The 25,624-nt window shown below is 34.7% G+C and overlaps 1 protein-coding gene across 4 annotated transcripts in view; it reads left to right on the top strand.

The window, feature by feature from the left end:
• The window catches only part of LOC145277827 (monoglyceride lipase-like), a 610,056-nt gene that overhangs the window by 410,193 nt on the left and 174,239 nt on the right, over nucleotides 1–25,624 (top strand). For all 4 annotated transcript variants that reach the window (XM_080129733.1, XM_080129734.1, XM_080129735.1 and 1 more), the window contains one exon: nucleotides 5,612–5,722. In XM_080129733.1, coding sequence (XP_079985859.1) covers nucleotides 5,612–5,722 — 111 coding nt within the window. The remainder of the gene's footprint in view (nucleotides 1–5,611; nucleotides 5,723–25,624) is intronic.

Below are 25,624 nucleotides of genomic sequence, written 5' to 3'. Positions count from 1 at the left end.
ATTAATCGGAATCAGGAATCGGAAAAATCAGAATCAGGAATCGGAAAAATCAGAACTTTTGGCGGGTATCAGAATTGGAAAATTTTTTGCTTAATTTCCGATTACAAAATCGATTTTTAAAATATTTTGAAACTTAATTTTCCATTGCTTGTACTGATGATAAATCTTTATTGTTTTTAAACTATTAGTAAAACTAAACTCTATAGATCATAATAACACCGAAATAAGATGTTATTTTTTTGTGTAAAATAAAAAAAAACAAAATTTGAAACTTTGCGACAATTCACTAGGTAACCTCTACAAGAATGCAGTTTATTTACAAAGTATCGAAAAAATTGTTTAAAATTAAAGAAATATTTTGTCAAGAAAAATAATATCAAGCATTATTGCTAATTAAATAAAAATAGAATATAAAAAATGGTTAATATTTTATGGGTTTATGATTTTGTCCAGTGTAGTTTTGGTAGTTTTTTTTTCTGCTAAGGGTAAAGGTAGATTTCACAGTCAATTGGAGCATTTAAATAAGCATTTTTTACATCCATTTGATGTATTTTTAAATTGTATTGAGTGGCAAGTTGTAATAAAATTTTAATTGTCGTTAAATTTGTCGTTGCTGAAATGTTACAAAATATTCCACTCCAGAAATTTGTGAAAAATCTTTTGCACCAAATCTTGCTTTAAAATTTTCACTGCCAGAAGCTGTGATTTTTTTGGAAAAAACCCCAGTGTGAAGAAATTATATTTTTATCTGTTGGTTTTGCAACTATTTCATATGTGTTATTTTCAGATAAAGCTTTCAATTCGGATATCATAGCTTGTTCCCATTCTTGGTGACTTTCTGAATTAATCACCTCATTATAACTTCCTGGTGTGCTGTTCAACAAGTAACAGTAATCCACGGCATAGTCTTGTATCTTTTCAATTTATAAGAAGTCTGGCCTTTTACGCTCCCTTATTGGGTATCGACGTGTCTGCTTAATATTTTCGTCAGTAGTTCTACTGTAATTGTCGTCGTTATTAATATTTTCATTGTGATCCATTAAGATGCTAGGTAATATTTCACGTTTTTCATCCACTGGATCGCCATTTTTTAAATTTAATGTATTATTGAATTTTACACATCTAACCCTTTTTATGACATTTTGGGTTGGAAAGTAGATTAAATATGCCAGACTGTTTTTATCGTAACCTACGAAAATACCTTTTTCACTTTTAGTATTTAGTTTACTGGTGTTTTCTATAAATGCAAAACAATCAGAACCAAATATATGCATTCTGTTCATTTTAGGTTTTACACCGCAAAACGCTTCATACAGCGTTTTTCCTAGTCTCTTATTGAACAATCTATTTCTGATATATGCTGCTGCCATTAAAGCGTATGTCCATAAACTATGCGCTAATTTCGATTCGATAAGTAGGCATCTTGTCATCTCAAAAAGGGTTTGCCATGCCCTTTCAGCGGTGCCATTTTGGAAGGGGGAATACGGCGCAGACTTTTCGTGTTTAATACAGTGATTAATTAATAGAAGCTCAAAGTCTTTACTAGTAAATTCAGTCCCATTGTCTGAGCGAATACATTTTACTCAACCGTATGGGGCAATATCAGCTAAATATTTCTTAGTGGCAAGAATAGTGTCGGATTTGTTTTTTAGAAAATAAACTATAATTAAACTGGAAAATTCATCAATAAAGTTCAAAACGTACCTTAGATTGTTTCTCCCCATCGGACTGATCGGACCTGCTAAGTCAATGCACAAGTGAGAGAATTTTCATAGCTTTTTTGTCTGGCGTTCGGCTTATATATTTTGTCATTTTCCCTTGTGCACACGTATCACAATTTGGAAGATCATCTGAAGGTTTTATTTTCATGCCTTCGATTACATTTGGTAATTTTTTAGTATTGCAGCGTCCTAGAATTTTATGCCAGGTTTCCAATTCATGACAGGCAGTTTTTGAGGGAACCATACTTTTTAAATAATATAGTCAGTCATTTTCTTTAATGTCAAATACAGTTCCATTGGGGTATATCAATTTTGACTTGTTTTGGCCAAATTGCAGCCTGCACGGAAAATATGTCTTGCTTAAATGTAGGTATGAACTGAGCATTTTTTAGAATACAGTTACAGATTTCGCCTTTATTATTTTTTAGGGATATTTTAGCATCACCTCTTTTCAAGACTATATCATTTATTTGACTTTGTGGATTAAAGTTTGAATCGAAATTAATAAAATCAGATTCCTTGGTGATAATGTGTGCTGTAGCACCACAGTCTACAAGGAGATTTTTACCATTTGTGGTATTGTCAAAGTTACATGTGAATAGAAATGTATGTTCTTCCTCAAAGTTCTCAACGTTTTTTACGGAGTCCATTTCTGAATTAATCAACATTATATTATGTTTATATCGACATTGAAAACTTTTGTGGTTGAGTCGTCCACAATTATAGCAGATAATTTTATTCTTTTTCTTGGGAAAATTACTTTTGGGGAACACGTTGGGTGAGGTGTGTAATTTGGTGATGTCTGCTTCTGAGAAGCATTTTTGAACTTCATAATATTGCTGGAGTTATTATTGTCCACGAGCATACGATTGGTTTCTTCGTAACTGCGCAAGGCCACTTTAAATTCGCTGAAATTTATGGGTTTGTCTTTCTGAGTTATAACAGTTGTAAATGGTTTAAAATCGGCTGGAAGACCCTTGAGGGTCATTGATATCAACAAGCTATCGCTTATTATTTCATCTGTGAGTTTTAAGGCATTGGCGGTTGTTTCTGCCCTTATAACATAGTCGGTAATAGTTTCATCCTCTTTACGTTTCAGAGACGTTAATTCTGTACATAGTGATATAATTTTCGGTTTCCCTTTTGATAAATTATGTTATCTTAATATGTTCAATGCTTTCCGTCCATCATCCAATGTCTCTCTTATAATCAGAGACAGACTTCTATCGTCTAAACATTGAATCAGTTCTGCAAAAACAGTTGTGTTGTTTTCAAGAAATTTGGGGTTGTTAGGATTCTCTGTTGGAGATTGTATCACTTTATGTAATTTTCGAATCCTCAGATATCCCAGAAATTTTACCTGCCACAATTCGAATTTAGATTCCGATCCATCAAAAAAAAGACGATGGCTATTAAGTTTTGAGACATGTTGAACAAAGATGGCGGCGTAGTTCAGATCAGTAATTGGCAGTAACCAAGATGGCGGCCAAGAATCAAATGCGGTCTGTGGCATAGTTAACGACGAACTGATTGAATCCAAAATTCGACAATTTTTATAATAATTTTGAAAGGTTTTCATTGGTTGTTTAGCACAACCGGTGATTATAAAAATGATTGGCGAATCCATTCGTCACATACCCCCATTAGGAGTCAAAAACATTTTACAGCCTCAGTCTAGAAGGATTTTTCCTTCATTGAACGAGGAGAGAATAGGTGAAGTGTAGCACCAGAAAAGATACAACATTTTGTTAACATTTTCATCGATGTAACCTCCGACCGAAATTCTGTGTAGATTCTCGAGTTCGACAGAAAAATTCCCGAGTTCGAGAACACAAAACAGAACGATTAATATATTAATATTTTTTTTAATTGGAGTGAGGGATGGAATCTTTCTTATTAAAACAATATCTCCCACAAGAACTGTTCTAAAATTTATTTTCCATCGATATTTATTCAATAATTCCCCTTTTTTCCAAGCTGGCCAAAATGGCCGTTTTTCTGTTACCCTTTCTTCCGTTGCCCTTTTTTCTGTTGCCCAATTTTCCTAAACTAAAAACAAATAGAATCCATTATCTGTTCTTAAAACACTGTCTGGTTCAGAAGAGTGATCATTTTATGTCAAATTTATATGCGAAACTGTTTTTCAGATTGTTTGCATGCAATGGCTTAACCAATGGTAAATCGAATTTTTTTTTTTTGCAACAAAAAGTTATAATTGTGATTGACCAAAAATGGAAACAAAAGAAAAAATCATGAGAATACATGAACACCGTTTTACACGTAACTGTAAAAAATTTAATAAGAACATCACCTATAAACACTCATAATTATAAAAAAATAATTTATTTAGGAATTTAAGGTGCAGGATTAGTTTCATACATAAATTTAATGTAAAATAAGCGTCTTTTTCCGAAACATCTAGGAAGGGAAGTGTTAGGGCAGTTAACCAAGAACAAAATTTTTTTTTCTATTAGAGATAAATTATGTGCGTTTATTTGGGGAATGTCTACCTTTTTAAGAGATTATGCATGATTTTACGACATTGTCAATCGAACTTTAGTTAGTGGTAAACAATTTAGTTAACATCCATAAAGAATTATGTGTGTGTGTGTGTGTGTTTGTGTGTGTGAGTGGTTAAGTGGGTGGGCATATATAAAATCCAGACAAGCAAAGAAAATGTTACCTTTTCACCCCATTCCATACCTAGAACCATAATAAATTTATGATTGCAATCGGAATTACCAACTTTTCGTCAGTACTTTTCACTTATCTGTCTATATCTGTTCATCATTCTCCATGTGTATGTATGCCTATAAACATGTGTGTGCATATTCTGTGTATGTAGAGGCATGTGTGGTAATGTATGGGTGTACATGCATGTTTGTTTATATAGGTAAGTGTGTATGTAGGGGTGCATGAGTGTCCACTTCAACATTTTATGAATGACTTGGTTTTGAATAAAGGCCACATAAGTTGCTGACTATTCCAAATCAAAAATATTGGAATGGTCGTCTTCAGATACATCTTAACCTCAATGGCTATACCCATTCTTCTCCTGCTGTTAGCCCAGCCTATCCTGCACTCATGCTTCTATCATTCACAACTGAAGAAAACCAAAGAATCGGTCGAAAATTTTGTGCTTTAGAAAAAAACGTTTTCTTTGTTGTTTTTTTTTTTGTATTCCTACACACCAACCAATAGAAAATCAATACGGAAAAGATATAAACATTTATATATATTTTTTTAAATTTTTTTTCCCTATCTATACACAGCTGGAGAGAGAAAGATTGGATTCATAAAATATAGGTTGGAATCCTACTGGAGTGACTGAATTGATACCTTTAAAATAATTTTTCATATTTCTAAATATTGAACACATTTTTCATATTCTGTATTGAGAATTTATTCCTAAGATAACTGGGGTAGTTAACACCCCTATATCCATGAACAATATGGATTCATCTGGTTTATATAATGTCAGACATTTCTACCTTGAAGCAGTTTAGTTTAATAGCTCGCAGTGAACCCCAGATCTCTTTCTTTTTATAATTGTTAACCCTTAAAGTAGACCACAACACTTTCAAAAAGAATGTACCACATGTTAAAAATTTAACGTAAATTATTATAAGAATCAAGAATATTCTTTCTACCTTAAGTGGGCAATGATGTTTAATTCCATTTTCTGTTAGAGTGATAGATAGGTCTGACTACTTCAGTCTTGCATATACTTATACTTTAAGTTTCCATAAAATTATATTTTACCAAAAATTGCATCATCAGAAAATGGCATTTGGGTAGGCTAAGTGCTAGAAAAAACATCTAGAGTAAATTTTAAAATTCCACTTAATTCTTCCATAGCATTGAGTCATTTTTTGTTTCTTTTTACCCAGGGAGGTTGCATTGCTTTGAGAGCCTGTCTCAAAGAACCTGATGTGATAAATAAAATGGTTCTCATTGGTGCAGCTGTAATTCCATTCAAACAGGTGGACAATTTCTGTGTGGTAAGTTGAAATACTCAATGTTGTGCTTGTAAAATCCGTGAGGTTTGTTTTTTACAAAGTAGGTTGTGCAATTTATTTAAGCTCACATGACTGAAAACAATTTTTGATATGAAACCCATTTTTCTCAAAGAGCAGCAGGACATGTTAATTTTATGAATAAATATGCAGGTTAGTGATTGGGCAGAAAAGCTATATGACATTGTACAAAGATTCGATAAATTGTAAGGAGCCTTTTGTATGCTATGTTCGTAAGAGTAAAGCTATCATTAAAGAGCACATGTGCTTGTCGATGCTTACTATTAAATGGAGGAGATAGCATTCTTCCCTCATGAAATGCCCATAATTATATATTGACCTTCACTATCTAAAAGATTTTCAGTAGTCAAGAGACTAAAATGATAAAATTCACTTAAAACAGTTATGATTCACGCATTCTTCAAATCCTGTCAAAATCTCATTTTTCTTTTTTATTATCTTTCCATTACCAAGATAATAATTATCCATTTATATAATAAGGGATTTGTCTACTTACAAAAAAATGGTATTTTTTAAAAATCGTTTACTTTAAAAATATATTATTAGATTAGAAATCAGTTATCCATTGAACTTAACCCTTGAGTTTGACTATTTAACTAATCATTGAGATTTTTGTTGCTCTGACCTTGATATTAAAAGACTACTTTTTCTATTTAAAAATTATTAAAACAAACTTCCTAATATACTCGGTCATGAATATGTGAGCAACTAAGGTTAACTACCTTGCATATTCACTCTCTCACTTTTAAATTAAAACTGAAAAACCAGTGTTAATTAATTAATTATTCATTTTTATGGTTTCTTATTAGATGATTGGTTTCATTTCACTATTATGCTGAATTCTATTTATGCATAGTTTCTACATTCTGCATAATTGTGTAGAATTTAAGATGAAAATGTTCTAGCACATTGTGGTGTTTTATCATAGAATGGAAGACAGAGCAAAACCTCTTTACTAGGCTTTACCAAACTAATTTCACAGCAAATAGTAAACATAAGAGCAAATAGTAAACATAAGAGCAAATAATAAATGTAAGAGCAAATAGTAAACATAAGAGCAAATAGTAAACATAAGAGCAAATAATAAACATAAGAGCAAATAGTAAACATAAGAGTAAATAATAAACATAAGAGCAAATAGGAAACATAAGAGCAAATAATAAACATAAGAGCAAATAGTAAACATAAGAACAAATAATAAACATAAGAGCAAATAGTAAACATAAGAGCAAATAATAAACATAAGAGCAAATAGTAAACATAAGAGCAAATAGTAAAGATAAGAGCAAATAGTAAAGATAAGAGCAAATAGTAAACATAAGAGCAAATAATAAACATAAGAGCAAATAGTAAACATAAGAGCAAATAGTAAACATAAGAGCAAAAAATAAACATAAGAGCAAATAGTAAACATAAGAGCAAATAATAAACATAAGAGCAAATAGTAAACATAAGAGCAAATAATAAACATAAGAGCAAATAGTAAACATAAGAGCAAATAATAAACATAAGAGCAAATAGTAAACATAAGAGCAAATAGTAAACATAAGAGCAAATAATAAACATAAGAGCAAATAGTAAACATAAGAGCAAATAGTAAACATAAGAGCAAATCGTAAACATAAGAGCAAATAGTAAACATAAGAGCAAATAATAAACATAAGAGCAAATAGTAAACATAAGAGCAAATAATAAACATAAGAGCAAATAGGAAACATAAGAGCAAATAATAAACATAAGAGCAAATAGTAAACATAAGAGCAAATAATAAACATAAGAGCAAATAGTAAACATAAGAGCAAATAGTAAAGATAAGAGCAAATAGTAAAGATAAGAGCAAATAGTAAACATAAGAGCAAATAATAAACATAAGAGCAAATAGTAAACATAAGAGCAAATAGTAAACATAAGAGCAAAAAATAAACATAAGAGCAAATAGTAAACATAAGAGCAAATAATAAACATAAGAGCAAATAGTAAACATAAGAGCAAATAATAAACATAAGAGCAAATAGTAAACATAAGAGCAAATAATAAACATAAGAGCAAATAGTAAACATAAGAGCAAATAGTAAACATAAGAGCAAATAATAAACATAAGAGCAAATAGTAAACATAAGAGCAAATAATAAACATAAGAGCAAATAGGAAACATAAGAGCAAATAGTAAACATAAGAGCAAGTAGTAAACATAAGAGCAAATAATAAACATAAGAGCAAATAGTAAACATAAGAGCAAATAGTAAACATAAGAGCAAATAATAAACATAAGAGCAAATAGTAAACATAAGAGCAAATAATAAACATAAGAGCAAATAATAAACATAAGAGCAAATAGTAAACATAAGAGCAAATAATAAACATAAGAGCAAGTAGTAAACATAAGAGCAAATAATAAACATAAGAGCAAATAGGAAACATAAGAGCAAATAATAAATGTAAGAGCAAATAGTAAACGTAAGAGCAAATAGTAAACATAAGAGCAAATAGTAAACATAAGAGCAAATAATAAACATAAGAGCAAATAGGAAACATAAGAGCAAATAATAAACATAAGAGCAAATAGTAAACATAAGAGCAAATAGTAAAGAGCAGGTAGCAGCAGTAAATGCAAGAACTGTTAGTAACGAAATGTTGAAGAAGAAAAAAAAATCATCCCTTTTAAAAAGGAAAAGGAGCGTGTGCAAAATCACGTGCCAAAGAAACTTTTACTTTAACGGAAATATAACAAGAGATTGCAAGGTGTAGATTTTTTTTTTTTCAAGGTACAGAGTTATCTCGGAAAATGGCGATGTGTTTTATTTATAAGTCCAGTTGCTGGACTGGTTTACGGATTCGGCTAGACCGGCGTGGAAGCAGTTCAATATTCGAAGGGCTGGCAGGTTTCTGCGAATTCTCTATATTTTCTGCATTAGGTGTATTGTCAACTGAACTTGTTTCAATCAAATGGGCCGGGTCTGCATTTGCAAGGGCGAGTCAAGTATTCTCAGCAGGACCCTGAGGTTTATCAGAGCGCTGAAAACGAGCCAAATGTCTTAGCGCCACTGAATCCTCCCGGCCATCATTATGCCGTATTCTCGCATGCGTAGGGTTGGCCTCGAGGAGTTCCACTACCTCGATGATTGGGTCGTACTTGCTCCTGTTGCCAAACCGTTTCAATAGTACCTCCCCTAGGTTTGCAGAGCCAAATAGGTAAGGCAGTACTGGTAAAAGAGTGCCTTTCAAATTTGAACAATCGTTCGTGGGGAGTTGCATTCGTACTAGTGCTAGTAAGGAGTGAATAGAATTTAAAACATCAGGTAGAACGTCCTGCCAAACACTAAGGGGTAACTGTGTAGATTCCAGGGCCAATAATATTGAGTTTTAAAAACGCTGTACATCAGGGTGTATTAATGAACTGTGTATGCCCTTAGCTCCTCCCAGGAGGAAGCAGCGGCACCATACACTCTCGATAAAGCATCAGCAATGATGTTTTTACTTCCGGGACAGTGTTTTATATCATACGAGAATTGGAGAAGCTCCATTTTTCCACCAAATGATTTTATCGTTTTTAATTTTTTTCTCGGTTAGCTGGCTTATACATAAAAGATACAGCTTGTTACGATAGTGAAGTGCTTCCCAGCAATGAGGTCCCTCCATTTTTGGACACATTCAACTATCGCGTAAGTCTCTTTTTCAACTATGTGTAGTTGTATTTCAGATGGGTTTAGTGAGCAGGAAAAGAACGCTACAGGCCTATCAGCCTGTAGGAGGGTGCCTCCGATAGCCTTTTCTGAGGCATCAGTTTCGATAGTAATTGGTAGTTCGTCATCGATAACCTTTACAGATGATTCGGCAACGTCTTTCTTAAGTTTCTCGAAATATTTCACAACTATAGGCGGCATGGGAAATTGTTTATTTTCAACCAGGGGACGAATTTTGTGTGAATACTTAGGTATCTATTTCGCGTAGTAAGAAAACATACCAAAGCATCTTTTTTAACGAATTTGAATCCGAAGAAGGAGGCATTTGCAATAGGGGTTTCAAACGCTCAGGATCAGGTTGGATAGTTCCGTCACAGATTTGGTATTCAAGCAAATTGATAGAGCGAAGTGAAAACTTTGATTTTACTTGGTTTATTTCGAGGTTGTATGTTGAGGCAGCTTTTAAGAAATGTTCCAAGTTAGCGTCATGCTCTTCTTGAGTTTTACCGCAAATGGTAATATCATCAATGTAAGAAAAAGTTCCGAATAACTTATTTTCAGAAATAAAGGAATTCATAAATCGTTGAAAGGCAGAAACCTCATTAGTGACACCCATGAGTATTCGTTTGAATTGATACAAACGATTTCCAGCTTGAAAAGCCATGTAGAGCCGATCTTTAGGACAAATTTCAATTTGGTATTAAGCCTTAGACAAATCAATCGTACAAAAATATGATACTGGGCAATTTGGTTTACGAGATCCTCAATCCGAGGCAAAGGGTACGCGTCAAGTAGGGTGAAATGATTAATAGTTTGGGAAAAATCAACCACCAGTCGTTTCTTTCTGTTAGGCGACGAAGTTACGACAATTTGAGCATGCCACGGTGAATAGCTAGTTTCAATGACGTTGTCCTTAAGCAGTTGAAAAATTTCCTTTTCAATAAATCGGGCATCCTCCGCACGGTAGTTTCAGGATTTTGTAGCAATGAGTCTGCAATCAGGGGTCAGGTTTCAGAACAATTTTACAGGGGCACATCTTGGTTAGCGCGCAGATTTTTAAGGCATCCTGAGATCTACCAAAAGAAATAGTAATGCCCCAGTGTAGTTTCAAAAACGGCACTCCGAGTATAATGTCCATACAGGAGTCAGGAAGCACACTAAGGTCAATCCCTTTATATTTGCAACCATTGAAGAAAATGTTCTCGGTGCAATATTCAGACAGTTTAAGGGAAACGGCGGATGATGTCATAGAAATTACAGAGTTCCGTTTTAAGGTGGGCAGTCTCATTGTTTTGACAATGCAGGCAAACTTTAAAAAAATGCCCAAGTTTACCACAGCTTCGACATACCTTATCGTGGGCAGGGCAAAGGCGGCGGTCATCCACAAACAGGAAGGGCAGCAGAGAACTGTACAGAGTCAAACTCCATTCGAGAATCAGTTGGAACAGAATTTTTAGAAATACAAGTGGCCTCCTCGACAGAATCAGTCAGCACACTTTTAGTTCCCGTAGTAGAAGTAACAGCGACTGCTCCAATCTGAGAGGCATACGATTCTGCGCGACAGTGAGCTTGTTCTAAAGCCCTAGCACATTGAGTAGCTTCTGTGAGAGTTAGAGTGTCTGTTTCAAGGAGCCTAGCATGTATCAATGAGGACCGGAGACCACGAATGAATGCATCACGGACAGATCCATCCCTGTAAATGGTGGCCGTTACATCTTTAAAACAACAGTCAGCGGCAAGTCGATTCAAGGCCTGAAGGTATTGGTTGACAGACTCACTTTCTTGTTGCAAACGCGTGGAAAGCAGATTCTAGCATGAATAACGCCTGGAGACTTGTCGTAAACGCCTTTCAATAATTCCACGGCATGTTCAAAACCAGAGCAACCTTCGATAACATTAGCAACAGAGGGACCAATGTTTAAATAGAGAACTTCTAGCTTATTGGGTTTAACGAAGCAATAGTTCATAAGTAGTAATTAAAGTTGTGGAATCATAATTTCCAAAGTTTGTTGGCCTGAGGGTTTGCCGAGGAAACATCAAATTTATCCAGGCGAATTATCTTCTCCATGAGGAAAATAAAAAAATTAGTTTGGTAAATTGTGGTATTTTATCATAGAGCAAAACCTCTTTACTAGGCTTTACCGAACTAATTTCACAGCCAATAATAAACGTAAGAGCAAATAGCAGGTAGCAGCAGTAAATGCAAGAACTGTTAGTAACAAAATGTTGAACAAAAAAAAAAAACTCAGCCCTTTTAAAAAGGAAAAGGAACGTGTGCAAAATCACGTGCCATAGAAACTTATACTTTAACGGAAATATAACACACATAGAAATGCTTTTATATATATCTATATCCAAATCATGAATATAATACTGGTAAATAAAAAAATATCCATTTTGAATTTGGAGACAGGAACAAATCTCACAGGTAAAGAAGGCATTTTTTTGTAACATGAATAGTTTTGCAAAATTAATCATGAGCAGGTAACTAGATCCAATATCTGGAAGACTTTTTGTTCCTGTGATTAAGGGAGGTGATGTTTGATCAACACTGCTAGGGAGCCATGATTTAATATACTGTTTTGTTTTTAAATTCTCGAAACGGTGTTTCATGTTAAACATCTGATGATCCTTTAAATTAACATTAGGACTATTGTGAATTCGAGAAAGCAAGTTGATGCAGTGATTGCAGGTGATTAAATGACTTAATGACCAAATAGTTTTCCAACGAATGATAAAAAAATATGAAATATAAAAATTAAATAAGTTTTTTTTTATAGTTCTAAAGGTTAAAGAACTTCCAAGACTATATATATATATATATATATAACTACTTCATTTATTCACATAAATTTAATATACGAAAGTATAGATTTATGCGTAAAAGTATTTACTTCAAAAGTGCTCAATACGTAGGTAGAGCTAGTTAGTAATTTATAAAATATATATGGCGATTAAGCTACACTGAATATTCTGCGTTTCATCCAACTATAGGATTCGTCAGGCTTATGCGCGAATTCTGTCGTTGCTTCTTGTTTTTATATATGTTGAGGATTTCTAGTTGGCCAATCAGCTTTCTAGTATCCACCGCGCCCCTTCCTATCAGCCAATGGGCATGCATTTTATCAAACAAAGGATCTGTTTTAGAGCTAGGTTAGTGGTTTTAGGTGGCCGTTCTCCTTTTTTTTTTTTTTTATACATATAAATATACCTATGTGTACACAATAATGCACATATATATACATATATACATATATATATATATATATATATATATATATATATACATGTGTGTGATCGTTTATGTATATTCATGTTTATTTAATTTATTTATTTGTTTGTTTTCTATTGTTATTGTTAGTTTTAAAGCTATTTGGTATCGCTATCCTAGGGTAAGTTTTATTTTGTGAACACAGTTGTTTGCTATTTCCCGCCTACAGTTTAATAGATTTTGAGGTTCTTTAAAGTACAGGATAGAAAATTTTTCATGGAGGCATAATTTACATATATATGACTTTGGCAGTGTATTTGTGTGAAAAATCTCTACCAAACTTCTCTCTGAATATTTGGTCTACAAAGTTGACATTTGATATATAGGATATTTGGACCTGTAGCATACTTTCGATTTTGTTTTTAGTCAGCTAAAATTGCTACTAATAGTTTACCATGGCAAGGTGTGTAAAATTAAACATTCATAGCTCAAAGTTGCTTAATTTTTAACATTTCATATCCATCTGTTGTATTATACCCATACCAAAAAAAGGGGCAATATCTGTATAACCCCAAAAAGTATATATTTTATGTATATACTTATCTTTGTGACCTATTTGGGTTTATGATGTGTATATACTTGTTTGAATCGTGGTGTTTGAATGTGTCACTAAAATGCCTGTTGGTTCTACATTATTTGGGCCATATGTTTTCTTATATATATATATATATATACATAACAGTCTGTTTTATGGCCTGTGATTAATATCATCTAGGTGTTAATGCATGCGTATCAGCATAATTACATAAACATATATACATATGACATACCTGTTCTGCTATTGTTTCTCTGAAAGATCTTCAGCCATCTTGGGGAAAGGGATTCTGTGTAAACAAAGACTTACCAAGATGTTGTATATTTTTATCTATATATTTCATTATTTCTCCCAGGTAGTCGTCATAGCAGAGGAGTGATGGACGATCTTGGCTTGGGGTTAGTTCTACGTCTCACATCTGAGACCTCTCTGCCCTCGCAAGGAGACGTCTTTTAGACCATCTTCTTCCTTTGACATCTTCAATCCAACTCAACACTTTGCTCCAGCAAACTGGAACACATGACAGATGACATATCCTACCAGTCAGCTGTTCAGATAACTTCTGGTGCAAACTTGACCAGGTCACCGAGTTTGACATGTTTTGATATGTTTTGATAACGTATTAAAACATAGCTTCACATCTCTTGTTTACTTCACCAGTTAGATAGATAGATAGACAAACAGATACACTAATAATTAAAAATATATAAATATATTATATATTAAAAGAGAAAATGCATCTTTCTTATATTCTTAGTATAGCAATCGCGAATAATCCGCTCCAAAAATTGAAAAAAGAGAAAATTGAAAAAAAATGGTACTCTTGCAGAATTTGACCCGGATCCTCGGGAGTTTCTGTCAATCATTGCTCGGGCATGACTAGCAATCACCAGATTAAGTTGAGCATTGTTCAAATGTTGAAACGCTAAATCAAGTTTTTTTTGTTGTTTTATGCATAGAAAATGTAAGCTTTTTATTAGTATTTGAGTGAGGGAGGGTAGTTTTATTTTTATTTTTTAACATTTGTTGACAAAAAATAATTTGTAAATTTGGTGTTTATGTATTTTTTGGTATTTTTAAATAGTTTTTCCAAGTTAAATTTAAATTTCACAAAATCTTTTTTTTTAATAAATTGTTAGTTGGAAGTACAGAGTAGTTACAAAACACCCTCCCCTCCCCATGGTAAGAATGGCTGAAAAAATAATAACGATATTATTTCAGCATGATACCAAAATGAATGTGTACTGTAAATTTTCTTGGAAAATTTTTTCTGTAAGTTCACCTAACAATTTACGGTTTTAATAAAAAAGCATTCATATTTTCTTTTATAAAAACAACTTATATTTACAAAAAAAAGTACTTGTGCACTTTTGCCATCGTGCTGAAATAATAACATTATTATTTTGAAAGCCATTCCTAAGATAGGGGGGAGGGTGTTTTGTAACTAATCTGTGCTTCCACCTAACAATTTAATAAAAAAAAATTAAAAGAAAGATATGTGAAGTGTGAATTTAATCTGAAAAAACATTTTACAAATAGCATGGTGGGAAAAGTGTATGATACCAAAAAACATGTTTACTTCTAAATTTTTTTTTTAAAAAAAAAGAAAAAGTAGTCTTGAAGAAAGAAAAATACTGTACTTTAACCTCATAATTTGCAGTAAAAAGAAAAACATTAATCAACTGATGTACATGAATCAGACCCCCATTGCCAAATAGGAACCAGTTACGATGCTGAACATGCAATCCATGTTGTTTCTAAATGGATTTTACCACATTTTTTTTTCAAGAATTTTTGATAACTGCAGAATGCATTACATGTTCGAACAATGATCAAAACAGAAATGGTTTTGTTAAAGGTCTGCACATCTTTGTTTACTTCCAATTTCTGTTCCATGATCAATGCTTTGGAAAAACCCTTCTGGTTAATGTCTACTCTCAACGTTTTTAGGCCAATTTTCATGGACTTAGTTGTTTTTTTTTTTGTTTTTTTTTCGATTGAATTTTGTGCTTTTCGGATTATTTTATATAAATAGGTAAATTTTTATATTAGTGCCAACTCCAACAAAGTCGACTTTTATAGGTGTCAACTCAAAACGCACCTTCTGGGAGCAATTTTTTTTTTTTTACCTGATATAAAAAATATATATATATATATATCAAGAAAAATGAAAACAAAAGCAATAACTATATTTTTCAGCATAGTAACATAAGTGCTTAAATACAAAAAAGTGCAAAATTCTAAAAAAAAAGGACAAAATGTGTCAAAAAACAAAACAAAAAAAAAATGCAGTTATCAAAATTTGAAAAAAAAACAGTATGGCAAAATCCATTTAGAAACAGCATTGATGGGACGTGCAATATTGTAGCCAATGCCTATTTGGAAATGGGGGCTCGAAAAACATTTATGGCCACACTTTTTTTTTTTATTCAAAAATTTTTGATAACTGCAGCATGCATTACATGTTCGAACAATGATTAAAACAGAAATGGTTTTGTTAAAGTTCTGCATGTTTACTTCCAATTTCTTCTCCATGATCAATGCCCTGGAAAAGTCCCTTCTGGTTAACGTCTTGAATTTAGCTGTTTCTTTAAAAAGACTTTTGGCCTTTGTGGCCTTTTTTTTATTTGAAGAAATGCATGATGCAGTTATCAAAAATTCTTAAATAAAAAATCTGCATGTATGGCACATTCAACATTGTAGCTGGTGTCTTTTTGGCACTTGAGGTTCGACTCATGTATATCAGTCCATTAATCTTTTTTTGAAAAAAACTTTTGTTTGCTGAAATAATGATCATCAGTCTTTCTTCAGTTCCATTTGGTGACATCAGAACTTCGTGCACTAGTTTAAAACATGTCATATCTGTGCAATTCTCTTTAATCTTCCTCATGTGGAAAATAACGATCCTGGTGTGGGATGATGAAGTGATAAATTTCACGTTTCCTGCTTTTGGGATTCAGCCAATCAGTGCTCTCCCTATACCAGCGTTTATAACTATATAAAATGGACGACTATTGCTGAGAACAAACAATTTCGAAAAAAAATGTTTTTTTTTAAATATTTTAATATTTTTTTGTTTTAAATATATAAAAACACACTTGGATTAGCTAAAAACACTGTCACAAAATGTGAAGGCAAACAGGTTTGTAGTTTTTTAGTTTATTGATTACAAACAAACCAAGAGATTCATTTTATACACACACACACACACACATATTTCCCCCAAACCTCAGGCCTTGACATAGGGGAGACTAAATAATAATCTTTATACAATGTGAAATTTACTTTTTGTATAAAAACCAAAAAGAGGAGATATAACATATGGCATGAAATAAATAAGCTTGGAAATACTACAAAAAAAAAATAGCTTTTTAAATTTAGTAATAAAGTAAAAAATGGAATTTTTACTTAATTAAATAATTTGAAATAAGAAAAAAAAATTTTTGTTTTAATTTAATTATTTATACTGTACAATAATTTATATTAGTTGAAATTTAAAAGGCTATTTTTTCATAGTATTTTCAAGTTAAATTCAGTTTTTATGTTATTTTTTTTATTATTAAATTGTTTATCAACATCAACAAGGGTTTTATCACTCAATGAGGAACCCCTCCCTGGACTTTAGCCATCTAACTCTGTCCCGAGCTATTCGCTGCCATGTGGGACCCATGTGCTGTATCAGGTCGTTCATATATCTTGTTCTTGGTCTTCCCTTTGGCATCTTATGTTCACGAGGTGTCCATTCCATTGTCCTGATGGACCACCTGTTGTCATGTTGTCTGGCTACATACCCTGCCCATCTGTGTTTGGATATTTTGATGGCAGTATTGATATTAATAACTCTTGTTTGTTAGTGGATCCAGATGTTTGTCTTTCTGTCTTGTAGAGTAATGCCTAACATTATCCTCTCCATCTTCATTTCTGCTACAGCCAAGGTTTTACTTTGGCGAGTTGTCAGGGCTCATCTTTCACTACAAGTAGATCATCACAGATAGTACATATTCATTGAAGATCTTCTCTTTGATTGACATAATTGCTTTTCGGCTTCTCATGATATTCTCCACTTTCCCAAAAGCTGCCCATCCTAATGTCTTCTCTTTATCTCAGGGATAACCTAACATTAACCATTATTGGGGACTTAGCAGCCTGCTGTTTAACATCACCTTAGTCTTCCCAAGATGCATGTTGAGGCCAACCGGTTTTTTCTTAGAGTAGATGTCGTTTAGAATGTCATTTAGTTCCTGAGGAGAGTGTGCCATCAGCGAAAATGAGATGTGACAGGTGTTGATATATATTCAATTGCTATAGGGTTATCTGCCCCTTTCCAAAACCCTTTTACTGTGGGGATTCTCTCCCTTTTTATTGTAACTCTTCGGTTCTCCATGTTGTAAATAAAATACACACACATTGTGTGCGTCTAAGTATTTCGTCAAACAAAATGTGTTCATAGTAATTTTTAAAACCTTTCTGGATGTCGCAGACTATTATTATTAAATGACTTCCACTCATTTTCAACATTGGTTATGGGCCCAGTCTACGTGATAACGTCTTGAAAATAATAGTGAAGCAAACACGTGTGGTAATTTTTCGCCATCTTGGATTTTTTTTTCTTGTCGTCAAAGTTTTGTATTGTTTTTTTCTTTTAAGTTAAATAACAATGGAAACAAAACTAAGCAACTTGGTTCCACTAAATGGTTCAAACTATAATACCTGGAAGGTCCAATGCAAAATGGCATTAATTAAGGATGGACTATGGAATATAGTTAATGAAACAGAAATTGTTCCGGACAAACGAAATGAGCCAGCATCCCACGTGAAATATTTATCGAGAAGAGACCGGGCTTTAGCGACTATTGTGCTCTCAGTAGAAACCTCACTACTGTATTTAATTGGAGACCCTGACGACCCTGCAGTTGTGTGGAAGAAATTGGCAGACCAATTTCAAAAGAAAACATGGGCAAATAAACTAGCGCTGAGAAGAAAATTATACTCCCTTAGATTAAAAGACGGCGACTCTGTCCATGAACACATAAAGACTATGATGGAATTATTTGACGAATTGGCTGTCATTGGCGATTCCATTGACGAGGAGGATAGAGTTGTTCACCTTCTGGCTACTCTCCCAGACGATTATAATATGTTGGTAACAGCACTTGAAGCAAGTCAGGACTTTCCTAAATGGGTGTTAGTGACTGAATGCTTGTTGCATGAAGAAAGCAAAATTAAAGAGAGGGAAATTAACAGTACGGAATTGAAAGCCATGACATCAAAACATCATGTCAACAAACGGGGACCTAAATGTTTTCACTGTGGAAAAAATGGACATATTAAACGTGATTGCCGTTTACTTGAAACAAAGAATGTTAAGTCGAACCCTCCAAGAAAGAAAATTTTCTTTACTAAGAAAATACAGGACAACTCCAGCGACTCTGGTGAGGGTGAGTGTATTGGACTTTTTACACATCATGCATTATTGTCTAATGGAAAAAGGAGTGACTGGATTGTGGACTCTGGAGCCACATGTCATATGTGTAGTGATATTGAAAAATTTTCTAACTTTCGAAAATTGGATGTAGCTGAGGAAATAACCCTTGGTGATGGATTCTCAGTTGAGGCAATAGGAACAGGAACAATAGAGCTAAAAGTGGGTGTACCGGACGGGAAACACCAGAAATGCAGGTTGTATGAGACCTTATATGTTTCTAAATTGTCCTACAATCTTTTGAGTGTGTCCAGAGCCACTAAATCTGGAAAAAACCTGTATCTTCAGTGACTCAAATTGTCAATTTTTAGATAACAAGCAAAAGGTGGTGGCTACAAGTTCCAAAATTGGGAACCTTTATTATTTAAACTGTTCTGATATAAATGAATCAACCCATGCAGCAAACTCCTGTTTAGATGGTAACACAAAGGAGGAGATTTGTCATAGACGCTTTGGTCACCTTGGAGAAAAGAACTTGCAAAAACTAGTAAAGAACCAAATAGTTACTGGCCTTGACTATAATATAAACAAAGAAATTAAGTTTTGTGAGCCTTGCTTGGATGGAAAACATCATCGTTCGTCGTTTCCAAAATCTGGAGGAAAGCGAGCAACTCAGCTTCTTGAAATTGTGCATAGCGATGTTTGCGGAAGGATAGAGGCAAAATCGCTTGGTGGTGCCGAATATTTTGTCACGTTCATTGATGACAAATCCAGATTTGTGTGGATATATGTGCTCAAAAACAAACGAGATGTCCCCCCCAAAATTCAGTGAATGGAAAACTATGGTGGAAAAGTTCACTGGTAAAAATATAAAGGTTTTACGAACCGACAATGGAGGAGAGTATACTTCAAAAGAATTTGAAAACTACCTGAAGAAGGAGAGGATTAAGCACGAGTATACTGTTCCAAAAACGCCAGAACAAAATGGTGTTGCAGAGAGGATGAACCGAACATTGGTGGAGATGGTTCGATGCTATCGGATTCTAAGCTGCCTAAGAAATTTTGGGCTGAGGCATTATCAACGGCTTCGTATATTAGAAATCGGAGCCCAACAAATGCAGTAGAAGGTATGACACCATATGAAGTGCTGAAGGGACGTAAGCCTAATGTGAAACACCTACGCATTTTTGGATGTGATGCTTTTGTCCATGTACCGAAGGATGAAAGATTCAAAATGGACTCAAAAGCAAAGAAGTGCAAATTCCTTGGTTACGGGATTGCTATAAAAGGGTATCGACTCTTTGATACCAGAAAATCCAGAGTGTTCCATAGCAGAGATGTCATCTTCAATGAATCAGGTTCAATAGCTGAACAGGAGAAAGAAGAAATTGTAAATCTATCTCTGGTAGAAATTGGACACCAAGATAGCTCCGATGATGAAGACAACCCACAAGAGCTAACAGGACCCCGAAGATCATCAAGGCTAAAGAAAACCCCAGATCCGTATGGCGAATGGGTTTACATGGCTCATAACTTAAATGACTCATTGACCGTGAAGGAAGCATTTTCTGGTCCTGAAAAGAATGAATGGTTGAAGGCAATGAATAACGAAATTTCTTCCTTACATTCTAATACAGTATGGGACCTGACGGAATTGCCCAGTGGATGAAAAACTATTGGTAGCAAGTGGGTGTTCAAGTGAAAATACGATGCTGATGGTAATATGGAACACTATAAAGCTCGACATGTAGCTCAAGGTTTTCTTCAGAAGCAAGGAATCGATTATGACGAGATTTTTTGTCCAGTTGTGAGATTTGAATCGGTGCGAACAGTTATTGCACTAGTAGCACAGCATGATCTGAAGCTGCATCAATTGGACATAGCCACTGCTTTCCTGAATGGAGAGCTGAAGGAGGAAATCTACATGAGGCAGCCAGAGGGTTTCAAAGTTAAAGGCAAGGAACATCTTGTCTGTAAATTGAAGCGAAGTATTTATGGCTTGAAGTAGTCCCCAAGATGTTGGAATGATGCACTGCATGGTCAGCTGAAGAAGATGGACTTCGAACAGTTGGAAAGTGATCCCTGCATCTACATAAAATCTTCAGGAGGAGACATTTTCATAACAGCTGTTTATGTTGATGACATCATTGTGGCATGTAAATCCACAAGTCTTATTGAAGATTTCATGAAAGCGATATCAAAGATTTTCAAAATAAAAGATTTGGGAAAACTACACCATTTTTTGGGTGTGAAGATTATTTATCCCGAAGCAGGAAAAATATGGATTGGACAGCCTACATACACAGCAGATGTCTTGAGAAAGTTCCAGATGGAGAATTCCAAACCTGTGTCTACTCCAACTGATCCCGGAACAAAATTGACGAAGGCAACGGAAACAAGTAAACTGCTCAACAAAGAGTTGTATCAGTCTGCAGTTGGGAGCCTACCGGATATTGCTCATGCCGTTGGAAATGTTTAGAGATTCTGCTCTCAACCTACAATGGAACACTGGAAGGCTGTGAAACATATCCTCCGGTACTTAAACGGTACACAAGGATATGGTTTACTTTATGACAAGAAGAAAGCCACCAATCTCCTGGAGTACTCCGATGCTGACTGGGCTGGTAATTTGGATGATCGCAGATCAACATCTGGATATGTTTTTAAGCTGAGTGGTACGGAAGTCAGCTGGAGAAGCAAAAGGCAAACCTGTGTTGCTCTATCAACAGCCGAAGCTGAGTACATGGCATTGGCAAGTACAGCACAGGAGGCTGTTTGGATGCAGAATCTTCAAAGTGCCTTGCTAGGATCTCCAGTAACACCAACCCTTATATATGAGGACAACCAGTCAACCATATGCATGGCAAGGAGTCCACAGTATCATGGAAGGGCCAAACATGTGGACATAAAGTTCCACTATGTTCGAGAACTGGTCGAGCGGGAAACTGTTAAGCTCGAATACTGTCCAAGTAAAGAGATGGTAGCCGACCTGCTAACTAAAGGACTTGGAAGCACACAGTTTGTAAGGCTCAGGGAACTTTTGGGACTCCATAAACTATAATGCAGACTGTCAGCAATTGAGGAGGAGTGTTGATATATATTCAATTGCTATAGGGTTATCTGCCCCTTTCCAAAACCCTTTTACTGTGGGGATTCTCTCCCCTTTTATTGTAACTCTTCGGTTCTCCATGTTGTAAATAAAATACACACACATTGTGTGCGTCTTAGTATTTCGTCAAACAAAATGTGTTCATAGTAATTTTTAAAACCTTTCTGGATGTCGCAGGCTCCGGTGATGAGGTATGTGTCCACACATTTTTATTAAATGACTTCCACTCATTTTTCAACAACAGGTGTTTGCCATTAATGTTGACTCCTTTACTCTCCCACTTAATCCGACTGATTATCGCATCCTGGAGAAAGACTGAAGAGTTTTGGCAAGATGTTGTCACCTTGTCTTGCTCTTATTTCCAGCTTGATCTTGTTGCTGTCACGATGGAGCTTTAAAGTAGAGGTAGCCCCACTGTACAGGTCTTTCAGCAAGGTGATGTATGCAGAGTCAACTCCTTGCTTCACAAGGGCAGTGAACAGTGGATCAAACTCTATAGAGACAAAAGCCTTTTTGTAATTCACAAAGGCAAAGCACAGTGGGGTCTTGTATTCATTGGCTTCTCTTGCAGTTAACTGACAGTCTGGATATCGTCATTGGTGGAGTAACCTGTTCTGAAACCTGCTTGTTCTCATAGTTGAAGAATGTCTAGCATCCCTAGCATACGTCTTAGCAAGAATACCTTGTATGTCACTGGCAGAAGGCTGATTCGCCGATAGTTCTTAATATCTGCAATGTCTCCTTTCTTATGAATGATGACCACTGATGCATTCTTCCATTTATCTGGAACTTTTCCTCTGGAGAGGCACTTATTAAACAGTTTTGTAAACATCTCAACAATAGGGTCACCACTGCTCTGTAGTACTTCTGCAGTAACCTCATCCTCTCCTGCAGCCTTGCCTGACTTCAGTCGCTTAATAGCTGCTCTCACTTCCAATGGGAGGATGGGTGGAGGATATTCCTCAGATTTATTCAGTGCATGAAGGGTTGGAGGTTATCCTGGTTATCTGGCGGCATAGAGGTTAGCATAGAACTCCTTGCACTTTGAAACAATTCTGTCTACGTCATAGATGAGTGCCATCTTCTTCGAGGTAGGTGATGTTGTTTCAGTCAAGACGCCGCCTTTTTTTGATGGACTTAATGTTTTTGTTTATTCAAGGGTTTGTAATATTTGTTGTTAATTGAAGTTTGAAATTTCTATTGCCATTCTACGTCTTAAAGTATTCAATTTGTACGACTTCTTTTCATTTGTTTTCGTTTCTCTCTCAGCTGTTTTGTAATTGTAGACAGTTTGTGGTTTCTGTGGTTTGTATTGACCAGCTGTTTCCAGTGCAGCCCAGCTGATCTCTGATATCACTTTGTTGTAGTCAGTGTTTGGATCTTCTGATACTGCTAGCGTCTCATAACTGTTGGATAGTAGCAGCTGGAACTGTGATAACATCTGCTAGACCCTGGGTGTTTGGTTTCTTGTGTCGCTTGATAAGCTTTGTCCTCTCTAGCTTGGTGTCTATGGTAAGAGATATTCATTCGGTGGTCACTCTCTGTTTATGGCAGAAACGTCAATCACAATGTGTGGCCTGTTGGTAAGGAAGAAGTCAATTTCATTCTTTGTAGTGCCATTAGGGGATATCCAAGTTCAGCGTCTGTTTGAAGAGCATGTCCATGATCTTTAACTGGTGGTGTTCTGCAAAATTAACGAGGGTGTTACCTCTGCTGTTCCTTGTTGCATAACCATATGGACCAGTACTTGATTCAATATTTCCTATTCCAACCTTGGCATTGAAATCCCCCATAAGGATGGTATGACTGACTTTGCTACTAAAAAGAAGTTTATTGACATCTCCATAAACCATCTCCACCTCTTCATCAGTATGGCCTGTTGTTGGAAGGTAAACCTGGATGTTGTTAATGAAGTATCCCTTGTTGATCCTGATAGTAAGCTGTGCTGCTCCGTCTGAAACACCATTGAAGTTTGTGATGTTTCCTGCAATATTCTTGTCGACCACAAAACCAACCCTGTTGTAGGACGTGTCCGCTGTTAAGAATAAGACATCCTTCACCCTTGCAACTGGTTTCAAATACATCAAATTTGATCTTCTGTAGTTAATTCTCTAATCTGGTGACTCTAACATCAGTAGACAGTGACCCCATGTATTGCAATGTTCAATGTCCCCCGCAAATCCAGCCACTTTTAATGTTAACCTGTTGGATTTTGTCTTCGTCCAGTTTCTACATTTATTCATTTGTAAAATAATGCGTGAAAGATATCATCATGTTGTCAGGTCATTTATGAGAATGCTACTATTAACATGCAAACCAGTACTTCCTGTCCATGGTTGGGTTATTGGTGACTAAATTGGCACCCCTCATCAAGCTTGCTTGATGAGAAGGGTGGCTTGAGACCCAACAAGACTAAAAACAAAACCTATTTAAGGACAGATGAGTACCAAGTGCTAATGACCATCTAGCAAACTCCTCCAGGTATGGGTTAAATACCCTCACCAAACCCGCAGGCCAAGCATAGCAAGTATGAGAAAACCCCAAGACTATGATGCACAAAAATAAGAAACGGCCCTCAGTCCCCAGCAGTTCTCAAGCCACCATTTCCAGCAGCAAGCAGCACAGCAACAGAGCAGAGGATGCTAAAAATATGTGTTTGAACAGGCTGCCATTGGAAATCGAACATTGGAAATTAAGTTGTAAGATACTGTAATTTGCTAGATTGACTTTTTAAATTTAGTAATCAAGTAAAAAATGGAATTTTTACTTGATTAAATAATTCAAAATAAGATTTTTGTTTTAATCTAATTATCATTACTGTGCATATCGATTTGGAATAGGTTAAACATAAAAATAAAACATTAAAAACCGATTTGGTAGAAAAAAAAGTCCAGTGATGTCAGTCCATTGCTATGAATTCAGAATAGAAGCATGTGAGCGAGAAAAAGTGAAAGTAGTTCAGAGAGACCTCTCCTACAGGAGAACTCTTTATTGTTTTGATAACATAGGTAGTGGCAAAACCAAAACAATTTCTTGAAACCAAACATATTACATACACAAAACAATAAAAAAATTAAAGAAAATTTTATTTGTTTACATTTTCTATAAATGAATTTTTTTTTAACTAATATACTAAATGTATTAACACTGATGTTCAAACTTGGATAGTTTTTATGAAATCCAATGTTTCTATATGGTTTTGTGTTTTGTTTCATGCTTGGTAGCTTCTGTCGTTCCATAAACTGTGTCTATTTCTGCCATCTTTGTTTTGGGAGTGCCACAGCAACGGATGGCCTGGTACAGTTAGTATTTATATATATATATATATATATATATATATATATATATATATATATATATATATATATATATAGCCAGTAGAGTTTAGTTTCCTAGAAGTACATCAAATGAAACAACATGTGTCTACCAAAATAGTGCTCAATGAGTGAACAGAGCAGGTATATTAATTTTATTTATACAAACATTAATGGCTACATATATATACATGTTTCTGTAATCACCCACGTTGGGGGATTACAGAAACATGTATGCACATATGTAGCCATTAATGTTTGTATAAATAAAATTAATATATATATATATATATATATATATATATATATATGATGATTGCTGCATCTTTCCAGATGATCGCCATCACATTGAGTTCTCCCAATCTTGTCGTCTATGCCATCCACAGATTTGCACATCTTGAAACAGATGTGACATACAAATTGAGCAATTTCCATCGAGTTCACTTTGAGGTTGAGGGGGAGATTTCTATGAACAATCACATGTCTCGTCAAACCAGAGGTAGACTTAACCATGAAACACAGAGCTGGAAAT

The sequence above is a fragment of the Euprymna scolopes genome, chromosome 6 (genome assembly GCF_053919585.1).
Source record: "Euprymna scolopes isolate OS-2025 chromosome 6, ASM5391958v1, whole genome shotgun sequence".
NCBI classification, from domain to species: Eukaryota; Metazoa; Mollusca; class Cephalopoda; order Sepiida; family Sepiolidae; genus Euprymna; species Euprymna scolopes.
Note: the sequence above shows the minus strand (reverse complement) of the source record. Positions and strands in the feature narration are given on the sequence as shown.